Source organism: Zootoca vivipara, chromosome 12, assembly GCF_965207765.1.
Source record: "Zootoca vivipara chromosome 12, rZooViv2.hap1.1, whole genome shotgun sequence".
Lineage (NCBI taxonomy): Eukaryota > Metazoa > Chordata > Lepidosauria > Squamata > Lacertidae > Zootoca > Zootoca vivipara.
This window is the reverse complement of record NC_142595.1, coordinates 25,436,074-25,460,296: the sequence shown is the minus strand read 5'-3', so window position 1 is coordinate 25,460,296 and position 24,223 is coordinate 25,436,074. Positions and strand designations below refer to the sequence as shown.

The window sequence follows — 24,223 nt, the reverse complement described above, 5'->3', positions numbered from 1 at the left end:
GAGCACAGTCCAACTTATCTAGGAATGGAATTTAATCCCCCCCCCCAGCGAAGAGTTACACGTAGCCCTTCCCATTGCAAGCCACGATGAGTCTATGCAACTGAGACCTGCAAAAAAAATGATGCTGCAGTGTGAAGTCTGTCTGTTCAGGTTCCCAATCGTTGCTTTTCTTTCCCTCCCAGTTTTCCATTCCCCTCCCTATTTTTCTGTGCACGCTCGGTCCTCATTGGACTGCTTTGGATTTTTGAGAACCCTGCCTAGAACACAAATCACAGTGGAAGCTCCGTAAATAGGTCATCTGGAGAAGCCCGTAGAATCTATTGGCTCATAGGATCATTCCCACATAAGGCAAGTATGGAGAAGTTGTGAACCTCTAGATCAAGCATCCCCAAACTGCAGCCCTCCAGATGTTTTGGCCTACAACTCCCATGATTCCTAGCTAACAGGACCAGTGGTTGGGGAAGATGGGAATTGTAGTCCAAAACATCTGGAGGGCCGAAGTTTGGGGATGCCTGCTCTAGATGCTGCTGAACTATAGTTCCTATCAGGCCCACCAAGGCTTACGGTACCAATGGCCAGGGATGGTGGAAATTGTAATTCAACAGCATCTGGAGGGCCAAAGGATACCTGCTTAAGAGTTGCACATGGCCACTACCAGGGAACTGACTACTTTGGAAGCAGCTGGGAGTATGATGCAGTGCATCCATCACCACAATTGTCTTGAAACAAATGCAGGAAGCAAAATCCTATGCATGTTTACTTGCTGGTAAGTTCCACTGTGTTCATTCAATAGGGCACACTCCCATGTAAGTGGAAATAGGATCACAGTCTTAGCATAGTTGCCAAGTCTCCCGCTGAAAAATGCGGGATCAGCAGTGGCGCCGGAACCGGAAGTCACTTCTACGCATGTCTGGACATGCGTAGAAGCAACTTCCGGTTCCGGCGCCGCCCGATTTCCGGTGCCCAGACATGGGTAGTGCGGCACCGGAAGTCGCTTCTACGCAACATGCATAGAAGTGACTTCCGGTGCCCCGCTACCCATGTCTGGGCACTGGAAATCGGGCGACGCCAGCACCCAAAATGGAGCCTCCCTGGCAGGTAGGAAATCCGGGGGATTTACAGGATTTTTTCCAATCCGGGCTGCCAGAGGGAAACGGTTTAAAATATGGGGGTTTCCCGCGAAAAACAGGAGACTTGGCAGCTATGAGTCTTAGTAACAATTGTGGAGTTTACCATTCATTGCCTTTCTGTAGCACTAACAAAGCGTGAGGCATTCAGATGAAATTTGAGGGACTCTATAATAAATGCACATGCAGGACAGCTGGTATGTTGAGCTTGTTGAAGAAAGCTCGGGCAGCCAGGAGTGGACTTTTGCATTAAATGATCATTTAATACAAAAGCCCAGTCCTGTCCACCCAAGCTTTCTTCATTTCAGCAGCCCAGTTTAGATGGAAACGTTTTCTTCTTCCTATTGTTGAACAACTAGGAGTCAGAACAGGGGTCGGCAACCTGAGGCCCATGGGCCACAAGCGGCCCATGGGGGTCGTTTAACTGGCCCATGGACCCCTGCCGCCTGCTCGGGGATCCCCACCGCTCACTCGGTTGGCTCCCGTGCGCCACGCTAAACCATCGCGGAGCAGAACGGGGACCACCTTCCGCAATGCTGGCTGGCTTCCCATTGGCTGCAGGAAGCTCCTGCAGCCAATGGGAAGCTGCACACGCCTCCTCCGTGCCAGAAGGAGTGCCAGAAATAGTGTTTGTACATGCGTGCATGCGCACTCCGGCCCACCGTGGCATCTGCGGGACCGTGAACTGACCCAAGCCACAAAAACTTTGCCGACCCCCGAGTCAGAAAGTCTTTGCCAGTGTACTGCAAACCACACAAGAGATCTACCAGTAAACCCCAACCTATCTTCTGTCTGCCCCCAGCTCTATGGTTTGAGAAAAGTAGTGTGGGGAGTGAATGTATCAGCTTCTGAAGATATGCTTTGATTGCAGAATATGGTTTCAAACATCCTCACTGGATACGCACAGTGACTACCTCTTGAGGTTTTTGTATGGGTAGAGTTTACTAATCGTATGTGTCTGCAAGAGGAGCATCTTCATGGGTGAGGCCAAAGGAGAAGGATCTTGGCAGTTGGACATAACCAGTGAAGGAGAAAGAAGTTTTTGCAGCTGGCTGATAAGAAGGAGCCTTGAGAAGAAAAGGACTAAGCTATTGGTTTTTAGAAACCATACAGACCAGCACTGGGCACCTGGGTGCTTGCCTTCCTCCCAGTTTGTACAATGCAAATAAGCAGACGTCATAAATAAGGGTGGGAAAATCTGCCAGTTTCTGTTTCTCTGGTTTCTGGTTTCTCCAACCTTAAGTTCCATTCTCCACATTTCCACATCAGTCCTCAGGAAAAGTCATCGGCATTTTGCTGTGAATGTATCCGAGCGCGCACACATTTGTATACATATTTTTGCAAAGCAATTTCCCCTAAAGTAACACATTTCTGTATATTATTTTCTCTAATGTATACATTTTAATGATGCATATGCATTTTTGCACACATTTCTTGGCTGAAGAGCTGCATATGCAAAAACATCAGAGAAGTGCAAATTTCAAAGAGTGGCTCTGTTTGGATTGTACTGTTTTGGAAATAGCAAATTAGATAGGTTTGCCTTTAAATGCGAAATGAATTCTCTGGCATCCCTAGTTACAAAATCACACTACACAAGTCCACAGCACTCTCCAATCCCAAGGAAACTGACTGTGCAAAAGGCTGGCCCTGGTTGGGGAAGTTGAGACATGGACAATACAACTCACCTACTATGGGATTCTGCCTGTGGGAACCTCTTTGCAAGATTCTTATTGAAACTCCTCCTAAGGAAAAAATACCCGCCTTTTGCTTTTCCTTCAGGCCATCTGCATTTGCATAGTGCATCTCTCTGCCTCTGATTCACTTTTGATAAGGAACTGAAAGGATGCACCTGAGCTCTCCTGACTGAAGCCCCCGCCATGCTCTAGTGCTTGAAGGTTCCCCCAAGCAAAAGCTTGAGCGATTTTTCAGTTTGCATGTAGGTGCTTTCTAAAAAAGCATGACGGGAAACATGCAGACCAACATGCAGAAGGGGCAGAAAGCAGAAGCTGTGAGAAAAGAGCAGTTCGGTGACAAGCAATAGCATTACCTCACTGGCAGGAGGTAAAGGGAAGAGAGAATAGCCCAGCCTTGCTCAGGGAGGCTTATATTTGTCTTGAAAAAGCAATACTTGATTTGAAAGCCTTTCACTTGCGCCTGGCTATGGGTCAAGCCAGGCACGTCTAAAGTCCGTTTCGGGGGCCTAATCTGCCAATCGGTTAAATCTCTGTGGCAGTTTATTAATCCCCTGTGGTAGTTTTCCTGGGGGTAAAATCCCTGAAAAAGCTCAACAACTTCAATCCTAAAAAAAAGGTCAATAACTCTGGTCAGCCTGCATGCATGTTCACTTCATCAAATCTGGCCCTCTTTGAAAAAAGTTTGGGCATCCCTGTTAAGCTCACCAAGAGAGCTCTGCCTATTGAGAATTCCAAATATTCCCTCCCCAACAGGCCAAGGAAGCTGGAGGGGACAGAAACCACACCTTTCCCTATATATTAATTTACTCAGTAAGAAGCGTCACACAATTCAATAGGATTTACTTCTGTGTAGACAAAGGGACACTGGAAGCTGCTTTATTCTACGTCAAACCACTGGTCCATCTAGCTCAGTATTGTCTACACCAGAGGTAGCAAAGCGGTGCCCTCCAAGCGTTGCTGGACTCTGTATCCCATCGTACTCAGCAAACACAGTCAGGGATGATAGGAGTTGGAGTCTAACATCATCTGCAATACACCATGTTAGCTACTCCAGTCTACACTGACTGGCAGCAGGCAAGGGATTCTCCCAACTCTACCTGCAGATGCTGGGGACTGAAGCTGGGATATTCTGCATGCAAAGCAGATACTCTACTGCTGAGCTACAGCCCTTCCCAGCCAGCAGAGGATTGCATTGTGAGGCTGCAATTCTAAGCACACTTAAATAGTGCTAAGTCCTATTGGAATCAGAGATCCTTGCTGCCAAATAAAGATAAAGGTAAAGGGACCCCTGACCATTAGGTCTAGTCGTGACCGACTCTGGGATTGCGGCGCTCATCTCGCGTAGCCAGCGTACAGCTTCCAGGTCATGTGGCCAGCATGACAAAGCTGCTTCTGGTGAACCAGAGCAGCATACAGAAATGGCGTTTACCTTCCTGCTGGAGCGGTACCTATTTATCTACTTGCACTTTGACGTACTTTCGAACTGCTAGGTTGGCAGGAGCTGGGACGGAGCTGCCAAATAGATGTGTTTAAAATTGCACCGACAAAGACAGAGGAACTGCTGCCTGCCTGTCTCTATCTCTCATCATCTCTCTTCTTAACAGCTACTTGTATCTGCTCCTCATCTTTCCAATTTCCATTTTTTAACAAAAGTCACTAGGATGGTTCTGTCTCATTCCATTTATATCTGGACAATGACATCCATCATTCCTAACCAGCATGATCAGGGATGACGGAAGTCAGTGCCATAGCTACTGGGGGGGGGGTGCTATCCATTTTTTTTTTGCCCCAGGTAAGGCCTCCAGCGCCCTTGAGGCTCCCAGTCTGTGTTGTGTACAAAAATGTGTGGGGTGGGTCTTTGACCTGGGTGAAATAAAGCCTTGTTTTGCCCCTGCTGGGAACTGTGATTCAGCAACAGCTAGGGATTCGTGGTTGGTCGAAGGCTTCAAAGGCATCACAGCATTTACACACTGAGACCACAATCTAGAGAACCGAATTTCCTCCCTCAGCCCACTCCATCCACAGGAGACAGGCTGAGAAAACTGGAGGGGAATGTGGCACTGCTGGCCACCTTTCTACAGCTGGTTAAGAATCTCTGTTTGACTCATCACTCCATAGCATGAATCGTTCAAGCTGTTCCCACTCCCAACTCCTGGGTAAAACCAGTCACTAAAAAGGAGGGAAGATGAACAATGGAGGAAGGCCGCCAGTGCTTCTATGACCCCATCCAACCGCCCCTGCCTGCTTGTGTGTACATGCGGCTGTGGAGGGGAGGCTTAAAGTTAGGATTTGTAACCACATGCTCAGGGCTGATTCATACATTGGTAGAGCAAGGCAGAAGTCACTTCTCCGGGGTTCCTTCCCACTCCACTCCACGCTAATGTCAGCGTTTGAAAAACCGTGTCATTCCTTCCACTCATGGAGCTCTGACACATAACTGTTACGGGTGGAGCAGTGTAGGAAGGAAAAAACCAGAGGAAAACATTACCTATGCTGTTGTGACAAGAGTGTGACTCAGGCCCCCGTCTTGTTCATGCCCCCTCAAGCTTTCCCCAAGGCAAAGGGTACATCCACACTAGGTGTGGGTGGTTAATGTGTAATTCCCACTCTCCGTCCCCTGAGGGGAAATTGACATGGTGGAAGATGGGGCACATGCTGAAGGTTGGGGAGTTATGCGGCTTATGGTGAGAGAGAACAATGAGTGGGCAGGATTAACAGGGAGTGGGCAATTTCCAGTTCATTTCTGAGCACAATTCAAGGTGTTTAAAACCCTAAACGGGGTGAGACCCAAATACCTGAAAGATCGCTTCCTTCCCTACAGACTTTCTTGGGTGTTAAGATCAGTAGATTAGTCATTCCGCCACCCTCAGAAATTTAGCCGGGGTAGTCTAGGAGAGGGAATCCTTTATGTCAGCTCCTAGGTCAGAGTTTTTCATGGTGGCGACACACTTTTTAGGCATGCATCATTTCACGACACAGTAATTCAGTTTTACTAGCAGACCAGAGGTTAAATGAACCTATTTCCAGCTCCGAGAGGAACGCGACACACTTAAACACTGCAACACACAGTTTGGAAAGCTCTGTCCTAGGTTGCTGAATTCCCTCTGTATTATGCAGTTTCCATCATATGCTGAAGACAGACCTCTTTACCCTGGCTTTTGACACCTAATGTATGTACCGTATTTTCAGGACTTAACTGATTCCTGCGAATATAATTTGTTTTGACTGTTTTTAATTCTGAATTTTAAACTGTTGTAACTTATCCTTGGACCTCCTGGTGAAGTGTGGGTGATAAATTGATCAACAACAACAACAACAACAACAACAACAACAACAACAACAACAACTGAGACATGGGTGCAGAGGGGGATGACTTTGGATCTTGTCTTGTTTTTCATTTAAATAACTCATTTCTAGGGTGATGCCTCAATGAACCCAGACAGACGGTGAACACCTGGTGGAAATTTCACTTACTAAAAATACCAACCAAACTTTCCGAATTCCTTGGCAAGCACGAAGGCTTATTGCCAAAAAGCTGGCCTCTCTTAAAAGAAAATAAAAAACAGGGGAGGGACAAATTAATAAATTAGCAAACTAGATTTTTTGGGGGGGGGTAAAGAAAAGATATTCAAATATCAAGAATTTATGCTTCCATTGTGGAAGGTCTAAAGTAGGGATGGGGGAGAAACCTAGTGCAATTCGCCCTGAAAAGGCAAATCTACCCAATTCGCACTTCCTGAAACAATACGTGAACTGAAACAAAGTCATTATTTGAAATGGGTGCTTTTACAAATTTGGCAATGCAGTTCCCCAACCAAGGAATATGTACTGAAATGCCTAGACTGGCTAAAGCGTGCACAGAATGCATATATAACATTTAAAGAAGGTTAAAATTGTATTGTATTAGGCAAAGCTTCATACATCAATGTGCGTATGAGCAGAACCCCACACTAAAATGCTGATGAATCTTCATGAGAATCTTTTTTAAAAAAGAAAGAAAGAAAGAAAATAAAAATCAACTTGCGAGTGATTGGGGAACGTGGAGAACTCAGCTTAATGTTTGAAAAATGGGGGGAAACTGAGAAGAACTGCCTAGTTTGAAGGCACCGGAAGCGATTTTGTCTCAGAAAATGCGACCTATACTAGCACTGGTTTTCAAATTCTGCACCTCCAGAGAATCCACTCCAGATGAAGTTGTCTGCTGACGAATCCTTGAATGCTGTGGAGGGTTCTGGGTCACGTTCTCAGTACAAGTTGGGTTCAGGCGTCCAAGGCCCACTGGGACTAATTGCTGCCGCACGAGAACCCCAAATGTACTCCAGAATATCCCCAGACATTTGAAATATAAATGGTGCTGGTAGTGGCGGTAGCAGTGGCTGGTAAGCTGCCTTCCATAGAAATTTGTCTCCCATTACTGGATCTGTTGGTGAGGTTCTCTGATAAGCCTATGAGGAACCCTAGGATTCTTGGAAATGTAGCTTGAAAAACACAGCACAAGCCTATTAATACCATCAGTACTTCCATCCAAAGAATTATTCTAGGTGGAAAGGTTAGGGAACTCTAATAAAGAGTGCATGGAGAGCGTCTGGAGCTCTGTTCCATCTCCAGCTTCTCTTTATACAATACATTAATCCCAGGTAACAGAGCTGGGAAGGACTTCTGCATGAGATTTTGGAAAGCTGCCGCTCACCATAATAGACAATATGGGCTGGACTGGGCTAGCAAAATGCAGCTTCCCAAATTCAGATGCCTCGCCTTCTTTAAGGGCCACGCTTCAGTGTTCAGAAAGCAACAAAAATCGGGCAAAATTCATTAAACAAATCTCTCTCTCGCTCCCGCCCCAATCCCCCACTGTGAAAGGAGGGCCTTTAAAGTGCTTGGAGAAAAATAGCTGCCTATATACATGGGCAAAGAGTTAATGCTCTGCATAATTTTATGCATGGCATAACAACTCCTAGGCACGTTAGTTAATAAAACAAAGGAAGAAAACACAGAGAATTCACAGAGCCCTGCCTGACTTGTGAGTTTCAAATCAGAAACCACAATCAAAGGAAGACGCTGCCAATACAGTAAGTTTCAAGTTCCACAGTCGTGTGTGTTTTTAAAATCCTTTATGAAATCCCCTGTTAAATGAGCCTCTGCAGAAAAGGACTTGCTGAAGTTGCTAGATACGCCTCTCCCCCTCCCAATTTTGTCCCAGTAGCAGGACGAGGCAAGAGATGCGATATTCTGATAATAATAAAAAAACACAGCACTTCCTTTTCTAGCACAGCCACATGTCTAAGGCGAAGGCGGCTGGAACCTCAACCAAGAGAGCTTTGGGCAAATGCTCCCATTCTGCTCCTGCCTTTTCTCTTGCTCTTTTCACAGACACCCATAAAACAAAACCGCAGCATGCCTACCAGCTTAAAGGTCCAAGGTATCTTGAGCACCACGCCTTTCCCTATTTTGCACAAATACAAATGAACTAACTTACAGCACCGACAAACCTCTAATTCAGGAGTTCGTAACTTCACTAGCTGGGAATCCAAATTTGAAAATGGGACATACCTATACATGCAAATATATATAGGAGGTAAGGAGTTCCTGAACCCTGCAGCTTAAAAGCTCTCAGAGAGTAAAATGTCCAGTGGCAGCTGTGGTGGAGAAGAGGACGAGGGCTCCTGCACCTTTAACAGTTGTGCAGAAGAGCGGATTTTAGCTGGTATAGACTAACTTGTCTTTGCTGGCACAAGGAAAGCACAAGACCAGTAACTATCCTGGGATAAAAGTTCAGAAGTGTCCGGAAGATCAGGGGTCATCCCATGACAGAGTTCAGAAGTGGCAGTTCTTTTGCAGAGAAGGACCATTTTGGCCTCTGTGAAAGTACCCGCCTAATGTTTGCACTGCTCCTGTAAGCAGGCCATGGGCACCTCTACACAGCTGTGGATTGTAGACTCTGTGCTGCTCCTGTGGCACCCACACAACACTGCCCTTGTCAAAATGCATTCACGTATTTCCCTCCCCCCATTTACAGTGGAACCTTGGTTTATGAACACCTCGGTTTACGAATTTTCGGTTTATGAGCGCCGTGGACCCATCTGGAACGGATTAATTCACTTTCCATTACTTTCAATGGGAAAGTTCGCTTCAGTTTATGAACACTTCAGTTTATGAACAGACTTCCAGAACCAATTACACCCATGCTTCGGGTTAAGTACGCTTCAGGTTGAGTACTCTGCAGACCCGTCTGGAACAGATTAATCCACTTTCCATTACTTTCAATGGGAAAGTTCGCTTCAGTTTATGAACGCTTCAGTTTAAGTACTCCGCGGACCGTCTGGAACAGATTAATCCACTTTCCATTACTTTCAATGGGAAAGTTCGCTTCAGTTTATGAACGCTTCAGTTTATGAACAGACTTCCGGAACCAATTGTGTTCATAAACCGAGGTACCACTGTAATCGAGTCCTCCCTAACAAGAGGTGTTGGGGTGGGAACACCCGCCCACGTCTCCCTATATTTAGAGCTTGCGCTTGACCTTGCTACCCTGTTTCTCATATTTTAAGACATACCCATAAAATAAGCCATAGCAGGATTTTTAAGCATTCAAGGAATATAAGCCATACCCCGAAAATAAGACATAGTGATAGGCGCAGCAGCAATGCCGGCCGTGGCAGGAGGAGGAGGAAAAAAATAAGACATCCCTTGAAAATAAGCCACAGTGTGTTTTTTTGAGGAAAAAATAAATATAAGACATGTCTTATAATATGAGAAACACGGTATGCTGTCGTGTGTCGCCTGTCATTGTGATAGGGGCATGGCAGGAATTTTCCCCACTTGGCTGATTGGCTGGTGCCACTTGGGTTTCGCCACAACTTGTAAGGTTGGTGGATAGGCTCTGGTTCTTGTTGATAGGGGTGGCAGGATGCCTAGCCATCCCTATGCGGTGGGTATTCCTTTAAAAGGAATCCAAGGACTCGTGGAATGGTTGGTCTTCCCCGAGTGGGGTTGTGCCCTGAGCCTGAGTTCAGGGCTCATCTGGGGGGAGCGTGGCAGACACCCTGCCTGCCTCTGTCCCAGATGTTCACGCAAGGCTGACTTATGGCTGCTGCCCTGAGTCAGCGCGGCCTGCAGTGCTGCAGGAAGCTAGCCGAACCAGAGCCTATGCAACCACTCACTTGATTTGTAATCAATAAAGTTGTGGCTTAAATTCTGCCAAAAACCAAACCAAAATTTGAGTCCTGTTTGAATTTATTTCTAGGCCAGGTTAAAGGGTCTCCACACGCAAATCCAGAATTGCTGTTTCTGCATGTGTGAGCATCACTAGGCACGGTTAACTGTCGTGGGAATGCACTCCCAATTCTGTGCACTGCTAAATGCCCAAGAGCAGATTTATATAAAATATGGGTTGGCCTTTTGTTCCCGATAGTATATTCTATGAAACAAAACAGAACTTTTATTCCCTTTTTAGCTCAAACCCTATTTCTGGTAAGGCAGGTGATGTCACTCAGAGCCACTGCCATGGGAGGACTTAAAGGGGAAGTTCACGATCTTCCTGATTATCTCCTTAGCCGCTTATCTCTGCACTTGGTGCAGACAGTTGCAGTCCTGCTAACTCCACAGATACAACAGAGATAAAGGCAACGTTTCCGGACTAACTTCTGTTAGTGCAAAAGAAAAAAAGAAAAAGAAAGGTTTGTCTGGTATTGGGGATTGCTAAAAGGCTGCACTGAGAAGGTGGGGGACAATGGCAGGCCATATATGTTCCCCCCTCTGTCAAGTTAAGGTAAGGATAAAGGACCCCTGGATGGTTAAGTCCAGTCAAAGATGACTATGGGGTTGCGGTGCTCATCTCGCTTTCAGGCCAAGGGAGCCAGTGTTTGTCCACAGACAGCTTTCTAGGTCATGTGGCCAGCATGACTAAACTGCTTCTGGCGCAACGGGACACCGTGACGGAAACCAGAGCGCACGGAAATGCCGTTTACCTTCTCGCCATAGCGGTACCTATTTATCTATTTGCACTGGCGTGCTTTCGAACTGCTAGGTTGGCTGTCAAGATGACCAGACAGAAAGAAGGACAGACCTCCTGCCCTCCATGTGGCTGTAAGAGGCATGCAGAAGCAGGATTTCAGCAGTTGCAGCTTATCATATGCAAGGGTGAGAAAAGCAACATTTGTTGAAATCCCTTTTTTATATAGCTACAGAAACCCTGGGCTAGTTCTCACTCAACTGGTTGCAGTTGAGGCTGTACCACTTCCACAGGAAAAAGGCTAGGCTAGAATTCTGCTCCTCAAAGGGCAACTTTTCTGTCATGTTAGCTCTCTGCTACCACTCACAGCCTAAAGTGGTACAGTCCAGAATTAGGCTTATGTCTCAGAGGTAGCCCAATACATTTTGGTGCACCCCCTCCCACTTGGTTAGTAGCTCAATGGCAGAGTTTCCACTTTGCACGCAGAAGGTCCCAGGTTCAATACTCAGCATCTCTAGGTAGGGATGGGAAATGCTCCTGCCTGAAACATTGAGAGCCAGTGCCAGTCAGACAATACCAAGTAGACAATACCAAGCGAGGTGAACCAACGGTCTGACTTAGTACATAGTGGCTTCCTGTGATGCTCTCTTCCTCTGAAGCCATACTGAAGTTAATGGGAACTCTGCAAGGACACACTGGATTGATCTCCATGAATCCGAATTCTGTCTCATTTTGCCACCCCGTTTCTTCATCTTACCTGGTGACAAAGCTCCCCCTACCTTGTTTTCCTGTCTCTGTGTTGTTGTACCCATAAATGCCTTCTTGATTCTGCCCACTTGCTCCTTCCCCCACTTTTTTTTTTGCTGTGGGGGAGGAATCTGATTAGGAACTTAACCCACCACCCAAACCCTAGAATGAAACTTTTTCTAGACTGCCTTTGTGGGTGGAAGACTCGGCAATACATATCCCATGAACTTCAGCGCAGGGGTGAGCCTCTTGGTTTTGAAGTCTGATCTAGAGGTAAGAGAACTCTGAGCCTGCGCCTGTGCACCCCCAAACACACCATCACCCAAGTGGCAGAGAGGAGAGAGACAGCAGATCCCAGCAGATACAGAAGGGAAAGAGAGAAAGGGGCTGCCACTTTCAAAATGGGAATTTTGTCAGGGAATTGGAGGTTAGTTGGTTCCATTTTTTTAGTTGGCTCAATAAACTCAGGGATAGATGTTCAGCTACCATTCCCACCATCTGTGAACCAATGGCCATGCATGAGAGGGCTGGTGGGAGTTGGAGTCTAAGAAAACATCTGCTTCTTCCTGAATTACCTATATCAATAGTGGCAATTCTAGGTGGCATATGTTGTTTTATTAGCTTTAATTCCAGTTTCCACTTTACCTTCTCTCCCTTCCCCATTCGTCAACTGATATTCCTTTGAGTCTTCACTGTTGTCCATGTTTTCAATTTCATGGGATGTGTTAGAATTGCCATCAGTCAAAACATCTGGAACATCTAGAAGGAGTTTTTAAAATATATTTACATATACATGACTGAATTATAATGACGGTGAATCATTTAGACAGCAATTCAAATGCGCTTTAATACATTTTAGCTCACTGAGTAACAACAAAAGATGCTCTCAATGCTTGCATTTTACAGATTAGGAAAACTGAGACTGAGCAAGAAGAAGGCCACCTTAACAAGACTCTGCAAAGATGAGTTGAAATTTGAACTCTGGTTACAAACCCAACATGCAAGCGTTAGTAATATAGTTCAAATGCACTAGCATCAAATCATTAAAAACCTTCAAATTTTCAGGCATCAATCTTGTGGGCTAAGGCCACATTGCAGACACGTAAGTATCCAACTGAATGTTAGACATCCTGGATCAAGCTTCTCATTGCATGTTGTATTGGCCTGAATATAAGCCTCACTTTCCCCAAAAATTCTGACCATGAAAAGTTAAAGTGCAGCTTATATTCGCGACCTTATGGTATGCAGCCAGGAGCGCGGGGCAAACAGCGCCAGGAGCGCGGCAAAGCAGTGCCCGCCCTGGGCGTAGTCCCCCATCCTCTCCCCCAAGGCCGGGAAGGGAGACAGCGAGGAAGGGAAAAGGCCCCAGCAACGCAGCACACATACCCCAGTATGCAGCCAGGAGCAGCGAGGAATGGAGCGGCTTATATTCAGGTATTTTGTCCCTTCCCTCCTCTCCAATTTTAAAGGTGTGGCTTATATTTGGGTGCGCCTTATATTCGGGCCAATACGGTACTTATTTGGTCATATGTGGGAAGTAGTGGCGCCCACCCTGTGGAACGCCCTTCCATCGGAGGTCAAGGAGATAAACAACTACCTGACATTTAGAAAACACCTAAAGGCAGCCCTGTCTAAGGAAGTTTTTAATCTGTGATATTTTCATGTATTTTGGTATTTGTTGGAAGCCGCCCAGAGTGGCGGGGGAAACCCAACCAGATGGGCGGGGTATAAATAAATCATCATCATCATCATCTTCAGGTTCCCAGGCTGGGAACTCTTTTAAGGATGGAGGAATGGGAGAGGGGCATCACAGCACAGTACCTGTAGGCTCTCTTTGCTCCTGAGAATGGCTGAGGTCCATGCCAGCTGGTGAATCTGAAAAGAAGCCAAGAAAGAATTTAAATCTCTAAAGACTGTAAAACACTAAGTGACAATTCTGCAAGGAGACTGGAAGGGCGGGATCTGGTCCAAAATCATGTCGTCCAAAACATACTCTTCCCCCCCCCCCTCTCTCTCTCTCTGTGTGTGTGTGTGTGTTTTCAATAAACTGAACAATCCATTAAATAGCCAAGAGGTGCGTATAAAGAATGGAGATAAGACCCTCTCATTCCTTAGAACATGGGTTATGTAGTCCAAGCATTCTTATGACTTTGCCTCACCCCTTATTAAACCGCAAGGAAACTACAAAATTAGACCATGGCAAATGGCCTTGGTCAGAAAAGAATATTTAAAAAACCCTGTAGTGTTTTATGCTTTACTGTATATCACTTTTATTTTTTAAAAAAATCCTCTCAGGCTTGCCTCCAGCCTATCTTTCTGCCTCTCTCCTTTCAAACTTCCCTTAAAATCATATGTTTCTGTAAATCCTTTGGCTTAAACAACAAATTTCTGAAGAACAGACATGGGCATCTCATAACATTCCTATTAGATTGATGAGTTTTATAACAATCAATAGTATCATAATATTTTCTCTTGAATTTTTGAAGATAATGCTTTAGTTTTCTGTTAATTATGTTGCTTTGAAAGTTATACTTTTATATTTGACTTCCTTCAGTAATGTTTTATTCTGGATTATTTTATGTGATGTTTTAATGCAGGTTGTAAACTTCTTTGAGATTCCCCCCCCCTTAAAAATATAAAGCAGTAATATCCAAATAATATCAATAAATGTTTGTTGGGAGATGAAAGGCATTCAAATACAGACATTGTGCAAGATTTCGGTCCTGTTTATTTATACATACAAACATATGGAGAGAAATCCTAGATTCAGGATGTGGCCTTCCAGAAGGAGTGGTGAAACAGCAGAATTAAAACAACAATTCCATTCATTTGCTACTGCACTGATTGCTGGAAAACCTCGCAATTCCTCTTAATTTCAAAGTGGTTAAAAATTGGTGTAAATGCATTGCTAATTAACTTGTTTTTCAAGAAGCTACTCGCTATCTCTTGAGTGATACTAATGCCTATCTTAAAAAGTTGCTGTGTTACCTTGACGACAAGGAATATCAGAAAGAGAGAGAGCTAGATAAAATTGCTTCCCAAGAGAAACAAAGATTAAGGTTGTGATCCTATACCAGCGGCTGGGAGTAAGGCCCAGTGAGCACAAGTAGAGGATTGCCCTGTTAATTTGTATTGAAGAGGGGGGGTTCTGCACCCCTGAAATCTATGCATGCCTGATATAGGGTCTGGAATGTCAACTTTCCATTACTGGGTTGATTTGTTGCTGTGGCATATATAGTTGTCATGGCCTCTGGCATGAACAATTAAAACTTCACCTTGAAGAAGCTACTATTGAAATCAAGTTAATAGGTTTATTGAAAGACTGTCTTTAAAGATAAATCTCCGGAATAATACTTTTGTAGATGAGGCACAACCTTTTTTCCTCTGTTGTAGATGTGCTAATTCATTTATTCTGTGCCAGGGCAATTTAAAATTAGTCTCAAATCAATTAGATTATTTTTGGAATTGTAAATGTGTTAATTATGGGTGGCATTCAATTAGGTTTTCCCCCCCAGAACAGACCTCATACGGTATATACTAGAAACATGCAGTGCTTTTTTGGGGGGGGGGGTTGAATAAGTAAATGAGATGTTGTGTGAGTCATATCTTGATAAAAGTGTCATGGGTGCCAGCACAAAATGACTGCCATGGGCAGCAAAAAATAAATAAATTAAAAACAGATGCCAGCACTCCATGTTGGGGAGAACGTCCACAAAAACAACACCGGACACATGTAAACAGTGAAGCCTGGTGGAAGTGAAATGCAAAAAATACCCCCAAAAACCTATTTATGGCAATTAAAATGAAAGCTCATACCAGGATTAGGTAACATGGTGCCCTCCAGATTTTGTGGACTCCATCATCTCCAGCAATTGGCCCTGCTGGCTGGGGCTGATGGGAATTGTATTCCAAATTATCTGAGGGGCACCAGGTCTGCCAGCCCTGGCTTATACTTATTTGGCATACATTTACAGCGCAACCCTATACCTGTCCAGGTACGTGTATCTAGGATTGCAACAGGTACGTGTGTACAGGATTGCAGTCTTCAGCTGTAATGAAATAGTCAGAGAATCTATGCTTGGCATTTTCTTACCCTCTGATCACACTGTTTGTATTTCTCTCTCGACACCCATTTCAGCTCTCTTGATACCTGCCAACTGCGGGTGAAGACTTCAAACATCTGGAAGAAGGAGACTGCAGTCCCCAATATCTCCTACCATAGTAAACGTGTCAAGTCTCTGAGGTTCCACAAGACTCCTCCTTGTTTGCACTAAATATAAACTTGCTCACGCTGAAGGCCTTTATCCCCTTCACCTGCCTTCCTGTTCTGTCCCACAGAAACCCATTTCCTGTCAGCCCCTTTGTTCACACTCCTGTCTCCTCGGCACCGCCTGCCACATGATTTCTATCCTCTAGAGCAGCTCCCCGCCCCGCCCCAGCTCAAAGTCAAAACCACCTTCTGCAAAAAAAAAAAAAAACACCTCCTGAATTCCTCCTTTAGCGTCTCCTCGCCACCATCAGTCAAGGCCAGACCACACGGTTCATGAAAGTAACACATTTAACAGGACAGCTTTTTTAAAAAAAAGCCATTGCAAAAAAAGGAGGTGAACCCAAAACAGCCAGCATTTGCCTGAGAGGCAGGGCTTGGTATATTAGCTGCCTTCCCCCTGGGGAAAAAGTGGCTGGTGGAGCAATTTCATCAGAACTATGCTGAGCATAGAGGAAGGGGAAGGCTTAAATTCCCTCCTCGCACCCCATATGCTAGGCCAGGCTTCCTCAAACTTGCCCCTCCAGATGTTTTGGGCCTACAACTCCCATGATCCCTAGCTAGCAGGACCAGTGGTCAGGGATGGTGGGAATTGTAGTCTCAAAACATCTGGAGGGCTGAGTTTGGGGAAGCCTGTCCTAGGCCCTACACCACTGCAACTGTTTTTTGATTTGAATGGCATTCATGCAAGTTGTGGCCACATTGCCAATATGGCTTCCCAACGCTGCCAGTTAGTTACGAAGGAGGACTACTGTGCATTGCAAAGGATTCTGGGGCATGTTTCAGGATGCACAGAGTGCTAAGCCTGCCCTTTAGGGTGCCACCAACGTTCTGCACCAATCCTGCAGACCTTGAACGTTACCAAGAGGCCTGCTGGGCCTCCCTGTCACCCTCTGCCAACAGAGAGTGCGCAAAGTTGGAATAAACCAAACTTATTCCTGCTTTCCGACTGTGAGCTGCTGGCTTTTGATTTGATTTTTTAAAAATTGGACAACTGGTTAGGGCCTAGGGGGAACGTGTCCAAGTATGGAGTCCAGCGGTCTGAGGTGGGGGGCTTGGGATGGATGTGGGGGGCAGAATATATATACCGCCACCACTGCGAGCAAGGCCTGTCACTTACTGGTTGGTTGGCAAGCCTAGCTAAAAACTGCAGGGAAAGTTTAGCAATGGAGCAGAGCCGTTTGTCTGCCATGACATATCGCAAAACCCCTGATAAGCTGGCTGAGGAATACTGACTGAAAACCACTTTTTGAGGGAGAGTAATCAAGCAGATCTTCTAATGGTCTCTCTGCTTCTCTCTTTCTCCCGCCTTTGATCTCCTTATCTGAGAATCTGATGTCTGTTTAAAAAGAGAGAGAAACTTGGTCCCGGCTGTTACATAACTGCAAAACTTAGCTCACATGAAGCGGCAGGAAAGTGTTAACCGCTTCCCTTGCTTCACCGCCAAGGTTTATGGAACACATTTGGGGCCTCTGCAACATCCGAGCAGAAGAACTTTGATAGCAGAAGGCCTTTCCAAACCACTGCCATGCACCACTCCTTAATTTTTCTTCTTCTTCTTCCTGAAGATGAAAGTATTGTTTCCTGGGATCTGACACCACAATTATCTGGTGGTGAGGGGACAGAGCAGTTCTGTTACCCAGTCTGTGTGTTTTCCTTTTAGTTTTCAGGGTTTTTTTTGCTTTTGCTTTCTGACCAGCTGCTAGAAAATCAGATTAAAACTGCCCCTTGACATTCAACAACAGGAGGAGAGAACCTGCAGCCATCCAAATTATGTTGGAATACAGTTCCCATCAGTCCCAGCCAACATGACCAATGGTGGTGTGTGTGTGTGTGTGTGTGTGTGTGTGTGTGTGTGTGTGTGTGTGTGTGTGTTGTAGTCCAGCAACGTCTAGATCAGGGGTGGCCAACTCCCAAGAGACTGTGATCTACTCACAGAGTTAAAAACCGACGGTGATCTACCCCCTTTTTGGAGGTTCAGGTCAAAATTCTTGAGCTTTTTTTAGGAAGGAGAAAGGCCCATTTTTTAGGGGTTCAGGTAAAAGTTGTAGGGCTTTTTTTAGGGAGAAGGAAAGCCCCGTTTATTTGGGGTGCAGGGCAAAAATGTTGAGCTTATTTTTAGGGGAGTCAAAGTTGTTGAGCTTCTTTAGGGGGAGCCAGTGGCCTACCAGTGATCTACCACAGACGTCTAGTGATCTAAGAGTAGATCTCGATCTACCTGTTGGATGTGCCTGGTCTAGATGACACAAGCCCACTTTTAGAAACAGCCTGCTGTGACCCAGGGCCAGGCCCACCCATGAGCCAGAGTGAGGCAACTGTCTCAGGCATTGGGGACAGGCTCTTGCCTTGCAGCATCCTGCAGTTAAGCTGCCAAGATATAGATAGACAGGTGGTCCACCAATGCTATTCTCTGGGGCCAGTCATGCAGGTAGGAGCGGAACCACTGCAAAACAGTGCCCCCAACTCCTAGCCCGCAGGATACCATGGTCAATAGTATAAAAACTGGATGAGGGATCCAACAGCTGCACTCCCCTGCCTTGCCTTCAAGGAAGGTAACCAGGGCTGATTCTGTGCCTAATGCAGACCTGAATCCAGAGTGGAATGGGTCCAGATAATCTGTTTCCTCCAATAGTGCCTGCAGCTGAATCGCCACCAACCTTGCAAGAACTTTACCCCAAGAGCGGATCAAAATAAAAAAATTCCTTCAGTAGCACCTTAAAGACCAACTAAGTTTTTATTTTGGTATGAGCTTTCGTGTGCATGCTCACTTCTTCAGATACACTTGAAACAGAAGAGTCAGACCCTTATGTATATTCAGAGGGTGGTGGGGGTGGGTGGGAATGGGTGATGGGCTGATAGGAGTGGTAAACCTGTTGATGGCTGATAACGACTGCTGATGACTGCAATAGATCCTGCGGGGGAAAAGCAAGGGCTGAAGTGCTAAAGAAAGCTTGATCATGCATAATGAGATAAGAATCCTATGTCTTTGTTCATCCCAGGTGGCTCCATGGTTTTAAGCTTGGTAACATCCCAAGAGCGGATGTTAGAGATGGATAGGGGTGGTAGCTGTGGAACACCCAAGAATCCAGTGAAGGCTTTTTCAGCAGCAGGAATACCACCACCTTCTTCAAGGCAGGTGGGACCCCCCCTTTGGTGCAAAGATGTGCTAACCACCCTCTGGACTCACCCAGTCAGCCCCCCACCCCCATCCTGACTTGCAAAAACAAGTGAGGATGGGCCAAGGGTGAGAGGGCAAGTGGTTGGACGGAGAGCCGGAAGCACCTTGCCCACATCCTCAGGCCTCAATAGCTAGAACTAAACCCAGAGAACTGGATATGACAGTGTTCTGGGTGTCTCACCAGAGACTATATTAGCAGCAGCATCAAGGTCCGTATAAAAGCGAACCAGTTTTAAAGATAAGTGTTTGACACAACACCCCTGAACTGGCAGGTGCCAAGGAGGGGGGGGGCTAGATGTCACCCATGAATCACTAGTTGCTAATCTCTGCCTTAAATAATCAATTGTGGTTCTGTCACTTGCACTTCATTGACAGCTTGCAAGGAAATGGAGCTTAATTTGAGTCGGAGCTCCACCACAGATGCCCACCATCTATTATACAATGGTCTGAAGAACTTAATGCTTTTGCTACATTTGCACATACTTTTCATAAACACCAATCTCACTTGGATACCGATTTGGACATTTGGGTAGCATCTGTTGAGCGATATAAGTTAACTAAAATGGACATATTGATAGCTATTGTATTGTTAATATGAGATGATTGGGGGAGGGTCCCCTTCCTCCGCTCCTTTTTGTTTTGTTTCTTGAATTAATTTTTTGCAGTAAAAAAATAAAATCAAAAAAGGACTCACTAGAGTTTATCCCCCAAAGAGGTACTGAATGCAAGCAATGGGTTCTGAAAACTAGTATGTAACAATAAATATAAAACAAATGTATCTAACATACGCGGAGTTCATTTCTCTTAACAGTGCATGACTATACCCAGGCCTCCATGAATCTGGCCATATATCTGGAATTGAAGGGGATGAGCTTCTAGGCCAGAGGATGTGGGTTCAAAGAAGACTTGAACAGTGGTCAACCATCTCCAACCTGGAGTCCTCTAGTTGTTTTGGACTACAACTCCTGGCAACCCAAACCAATGGCTGTGCTGGCTGGAGATGAGTTGTAGTCCAAAATAATCAGGAGGGCACTAAGTTGGAGAAGGCTGCTTTAGAAAGTAAGGAAAACAACCTTGGAAGAATTAACACCATCTCAATAATAACAGAGAGCTTTTGAAGATAAACCAAAAAGAAAAGGACTAGAAGCATTGAGATTTTAGAAAAAGGGATTCACCTGCTATCTACATCCAGGTTGGAAATTATATATAGCTTCCAACAATTCATAGATTAAAACTGAGCCTTTCATGTAAAAACAACAACAACCCATTCTCACACCCAAGAGTGATGCTCATGGGAACCCCCTCCCAAACTTGCATACTACTGAAGTCTCATCTGTTCTTGCTATTTATATATTTACTCTGCAGGCAGTGTGGTCTGCGCTGCAGTGCCTTCTCAAGCATGGAATATTAGTAAACTGAACAGAGAATCCTACCAGCTCCTCAACTTTATAATGTTCAATCTCACCATAGATCTGGCTGCCCTTATTACAAATAGCAGCAACTCAAAACACATTAAAACAGTTCATCTGGATAGAGAGTTTTCCAGATTTTGTCAGACTACAAATCCCATCAGCCCCAGGCAGCGCCAGTCAATGGTCAGGTGATGGGAGTTGTAGTCAAGCAACATCTGAAGGGCTACAGGTTCCCGTCCTTGAAGCAAATGTATTTCCATTCATGGGCACTAAAATCGTGATGCATTCCCCATTCCAAGAGTTAAGTTCTGGGGAGAGAGGCTGAATCCTAAAGAATTACAGCTCTAGCAATGCACACATGATATGCTTTTTAAAAGTGTCAGCACTCCCAAAATCACTTCAAATGACAAAATGGGGATGATACACAGGGACAGACAACAGGGACTGCCCCTGGCAAAGAGAAATAGTTGGAGGTGTATATGAGTTCACTTCAATCTTGCACAAAAATCAAGCAATCTTATTTCAGGGGTATGAGATGACGGGACATAAAACACACATTTATTCCACTGTCTGCTAATATTTGATACTAAGATTGTGATTTCATACTTTCGTAAGCTGACACACTCATAGGCAAAGCAAATAAAGAGGTGACATCTTATGCACAACTCAGCATTCATGAAATGAAAATATTGCCAATGCAGGATCCATTGAAAACCAAAATCTGATTGCCGGGTTTTTCGAAACATTTTTATTTTTATTTTTGTGAAGCTCCTGTGCCCTCAACAGCTACGTTGGCAGGCAGAAATTCACAAAATACAACTTTTCCTAGAATTGGAAACGGGGCAATGGTCAACCCCCCCCCCATTAACGTATTGATTGTTACAGAGCTGTTTAAGTCACAACAGACCTCACAGAAATTTTGTGTTCAAATGAAATGTCCTTCTGCAGCTGTACAGAGGAGACCAAACTACACAGCATGAAGAGTTCGTACAGAAAATTCACTTTATCCGCTAAGGTAAGGAGGAAAAGAACGAAGAGGAACAATAGGTGAAACAATGGCAAAACTAAGCAATACCCACTCACATGCCCTAGCTTAAAACTCTGTTTGATAACTATATATTATAAAGGCCAAACCATAGATCTGGCAAGAGAACCTGGGTACAGAAACCCAGGTCATCTAAAAAAGCAGTGAGGAGAGGACATAATTTTCAAAGAAGGAATGGCTGTGGAGAATGGTCACTTTCCCAGTCTGTAAAGGCCAACTGGGGGAAGCAAATCTCGAGTGCCAGTGGGTTGAAAAACAGTTGGAGGGGGGACAATTCTGAGTGGGAAAGCAGACAGTGGGGAAAGGATTGAGCGTTCTTCCTCCATGCCTCCATGCCTCTTAGAATCTTCCCAACGTTGCTTTTCAATAGCGCAAAAAAAGGAAACAGTTGAGGCTTCACTTCTGCACGATACCAGGAGGGTATTTTGCTTCCCTCAATCTTTCAAGCCTTGCTAAAGCTGCGCCCAAAGAACAGGAGCCGGGGAGCAAATTGCCATTTCAGCATTCAGCTTTGGGAGGGGGCCATTAAGAGATGGGGAATGAGATTCACAGAAGGATTTAAAATCCTGCAAAGATTTTTGTTTGGGGGGGGTTGGGGGGAGTGGGGTTCTGGGGAGGATCAGTCCATTTTAAAACAGTATGTTCCAGTTAACAACGTTAGAACTGCTGTTGCCTGTTTTAAGCCTCTCTACTTTTTTGCAGGGTGGGTGGGCGCGACAACAAAGGAATTTGACCCTGTGGCATTCATAGCCAACAGGATGATGTAGTTGCTTATGGTAATAGTCGCTTGGTGTTTAGAACCGGTGAGGTGCTCCTGAGGAAGATTGCCAAGTGGTCTGGAACACAGTAGAACCCAAGGATTCCTTTCTCTGCCTTCCCTAAATGGAAACCAGGGAAAGTTGGACAAAGTTTAAAAAGTTGGGAGCAACTTTTTGAGGAGCAGACCTCGTGCTGAGACTTTCAGAGGGAGAGGGAGAGAGAAATTGCATGCTAGACTAATCATCCACAGAGCTAAATTAGGGCTGCCATATTTTGAAGAGCCAAAAAAACACAACCCTCTCATTTTAAATACCCCCTACTATTATGTAGGCTATAGAAACTGTGATATATTGCTGAGGGAGGACTGGAGAAGAGAATAGGAAAGCAAGTCTTTGGCCACCAGTTATGTCTATGTCTCATCCAGAAAGTATGGCAAATTTTAAAAATCCACTCGGACAGAAATTTTACCCCTAAAAAAGAGGACGTGTCCTGGAAGAAGAGGGCACACGGCAACCCTATAAATATCAGTGGTGGAATGCAACTTAAAGAAATCTTCTTGCTTCTGACATTTAAAAACAAAAATGAAAGAAGAATAGCCGGAGCTATTTTTCTGTTTGCCGCTAGATTTCAGAGAGAAGAAATCTGGGTGTACAGATAAGACATCACAGCCTTGGAGTTTCCTATCCTCCTTCCAAATGGAATCCCCCCACAAAAAACACATCCGGTTTTATGGTGTAATACCCCCTTGGCCAGAGAGGACCACATCACTGGATAAAGCACCTGGCAGGACATTTTAGCACTAAGCAAATATCTGCAGCTCAATCCCCATTTGTATTGACTCAGAGGAACACCCTCTGACTTCAAAGGGGCTTTCTTCTAAGTAAACATAGCTAGCATTGACGCCCCCATAAGAAGTGACTATTTCTTGATGATCATACTTGGCAGCTACAAATTCACTTGCCATTCAAAAAAATGAATGAATGAATGAATGAATAATGAAATCTGCTTAGAAAGTGACGGTTATCAAATAAAAATATACAAAAGCCATCCCTTTACAGGTTACAATCAATATCCCAACCTCTTATTTGCCGGATGAAGAGTTCTTTGGAATTCAAGACGCAGAACGTTAACCGAGGTCGGTCTGATGACAGATCGGTCATACTGATTTTATATCTCTTGGCAAAGTGCTCTGAATGCCAAGCAAAATTAAGAATAAAACCCATTTAAATTGTTAACAACTGCCAGATGAACATCTGAGACAAAACAACAAGCAACACTTGCAACGTCACATCGAAAGCAAGAGACACTCCTTACAATCCACAAATGAGTGACCCTAGCAATTGTTACTTAACAAACAGTCTGATCCTATTGACGTTCACTTGCATGTAAATCTTCCTTACTCAGAAGCAAGTGTGCACAAGATTGCAACCTCACTTTACTTTGTAAACCAGTTTGGCTGAAATTTTGAAGTTCTGACCTATGAAATATGTATTTTACTGGTGTGAGTATACCTCTTGGTATGGATGTATTCTGAGCATGTAGGGCATGCATACGTGAACTAAAGAGAAACATAACATGTTTCTCTTCAGACAAATGGGAACAGGAGTAAATATTTCCTAAAATATAGCCAGCGATCAACCTGCACTGCAACCACCCTACCAGAAGACTTCAACTTCGTATTGTATCCTTAAGGTACTTTGTTATTCCAGAAATCCACATCTTAGTAGCCAATAAAAAAAAACTGGGGTCTAGGAAAGAAAGTAGCACTTCCTAAATCTTGCCGTTCTATAGCGTGTATTTTAAGGCGGTTCAGCACTTCAAAAAAAATATTTCTCACTGCAAAATTCTAATGGAAGTAGAAAGGGAAATGAAGTAGAAAAGTCTGAGAAAACAATAGATTTCACCGTGATTTTCACATAACAAGAGGCACTTCTCTTATCGCAGAATTCCTTTGTGTTTGTGTGTGTGTGCTTTATTGTTGGAAGAGAGGGATTCAGTAAAGAATTGTACAAAAGCTGTGAAACAGGAGAGACTGCATTGCTT

General features: G+C 44.7%; 1 protein-coding gene across 3 annotated transcripts in view; it reads right to left on the bottom strand.

The window, feature by feature from the left end:
• IKZF3 (IKAROS family zinc finger 3) overlaps positions 1 to 24,223 on the bottom strand; it is a 57,926-nt gene that overhangs the window by 32,453 nt on the left and 1,250 nt on the right. For 2 of the 3 annotated variants that reach the window (XM_035136257.3, XM_035136255.3), the window contains exons 2-3: positions 13,341 to 13,394; positions 12,165 to 12,278 (exon numbers count right to left, since the gene is read on the bottom strand). In XM_035136257.3, the coding sequence (XP_034992148.1) occupies positions 12,165 to 12,278; positions 13,341 to 13,394 (168 nt within the window). Of the gene's footprint in view, positions 1 to 12,164; positions 12,279 to 13,340; positions 13,395 to 15,612; positions 15,982 to 24,223 lie in introns of those variants that run through there. The other variant, XM_035136258.3, reaches the window with a different exon arrangement.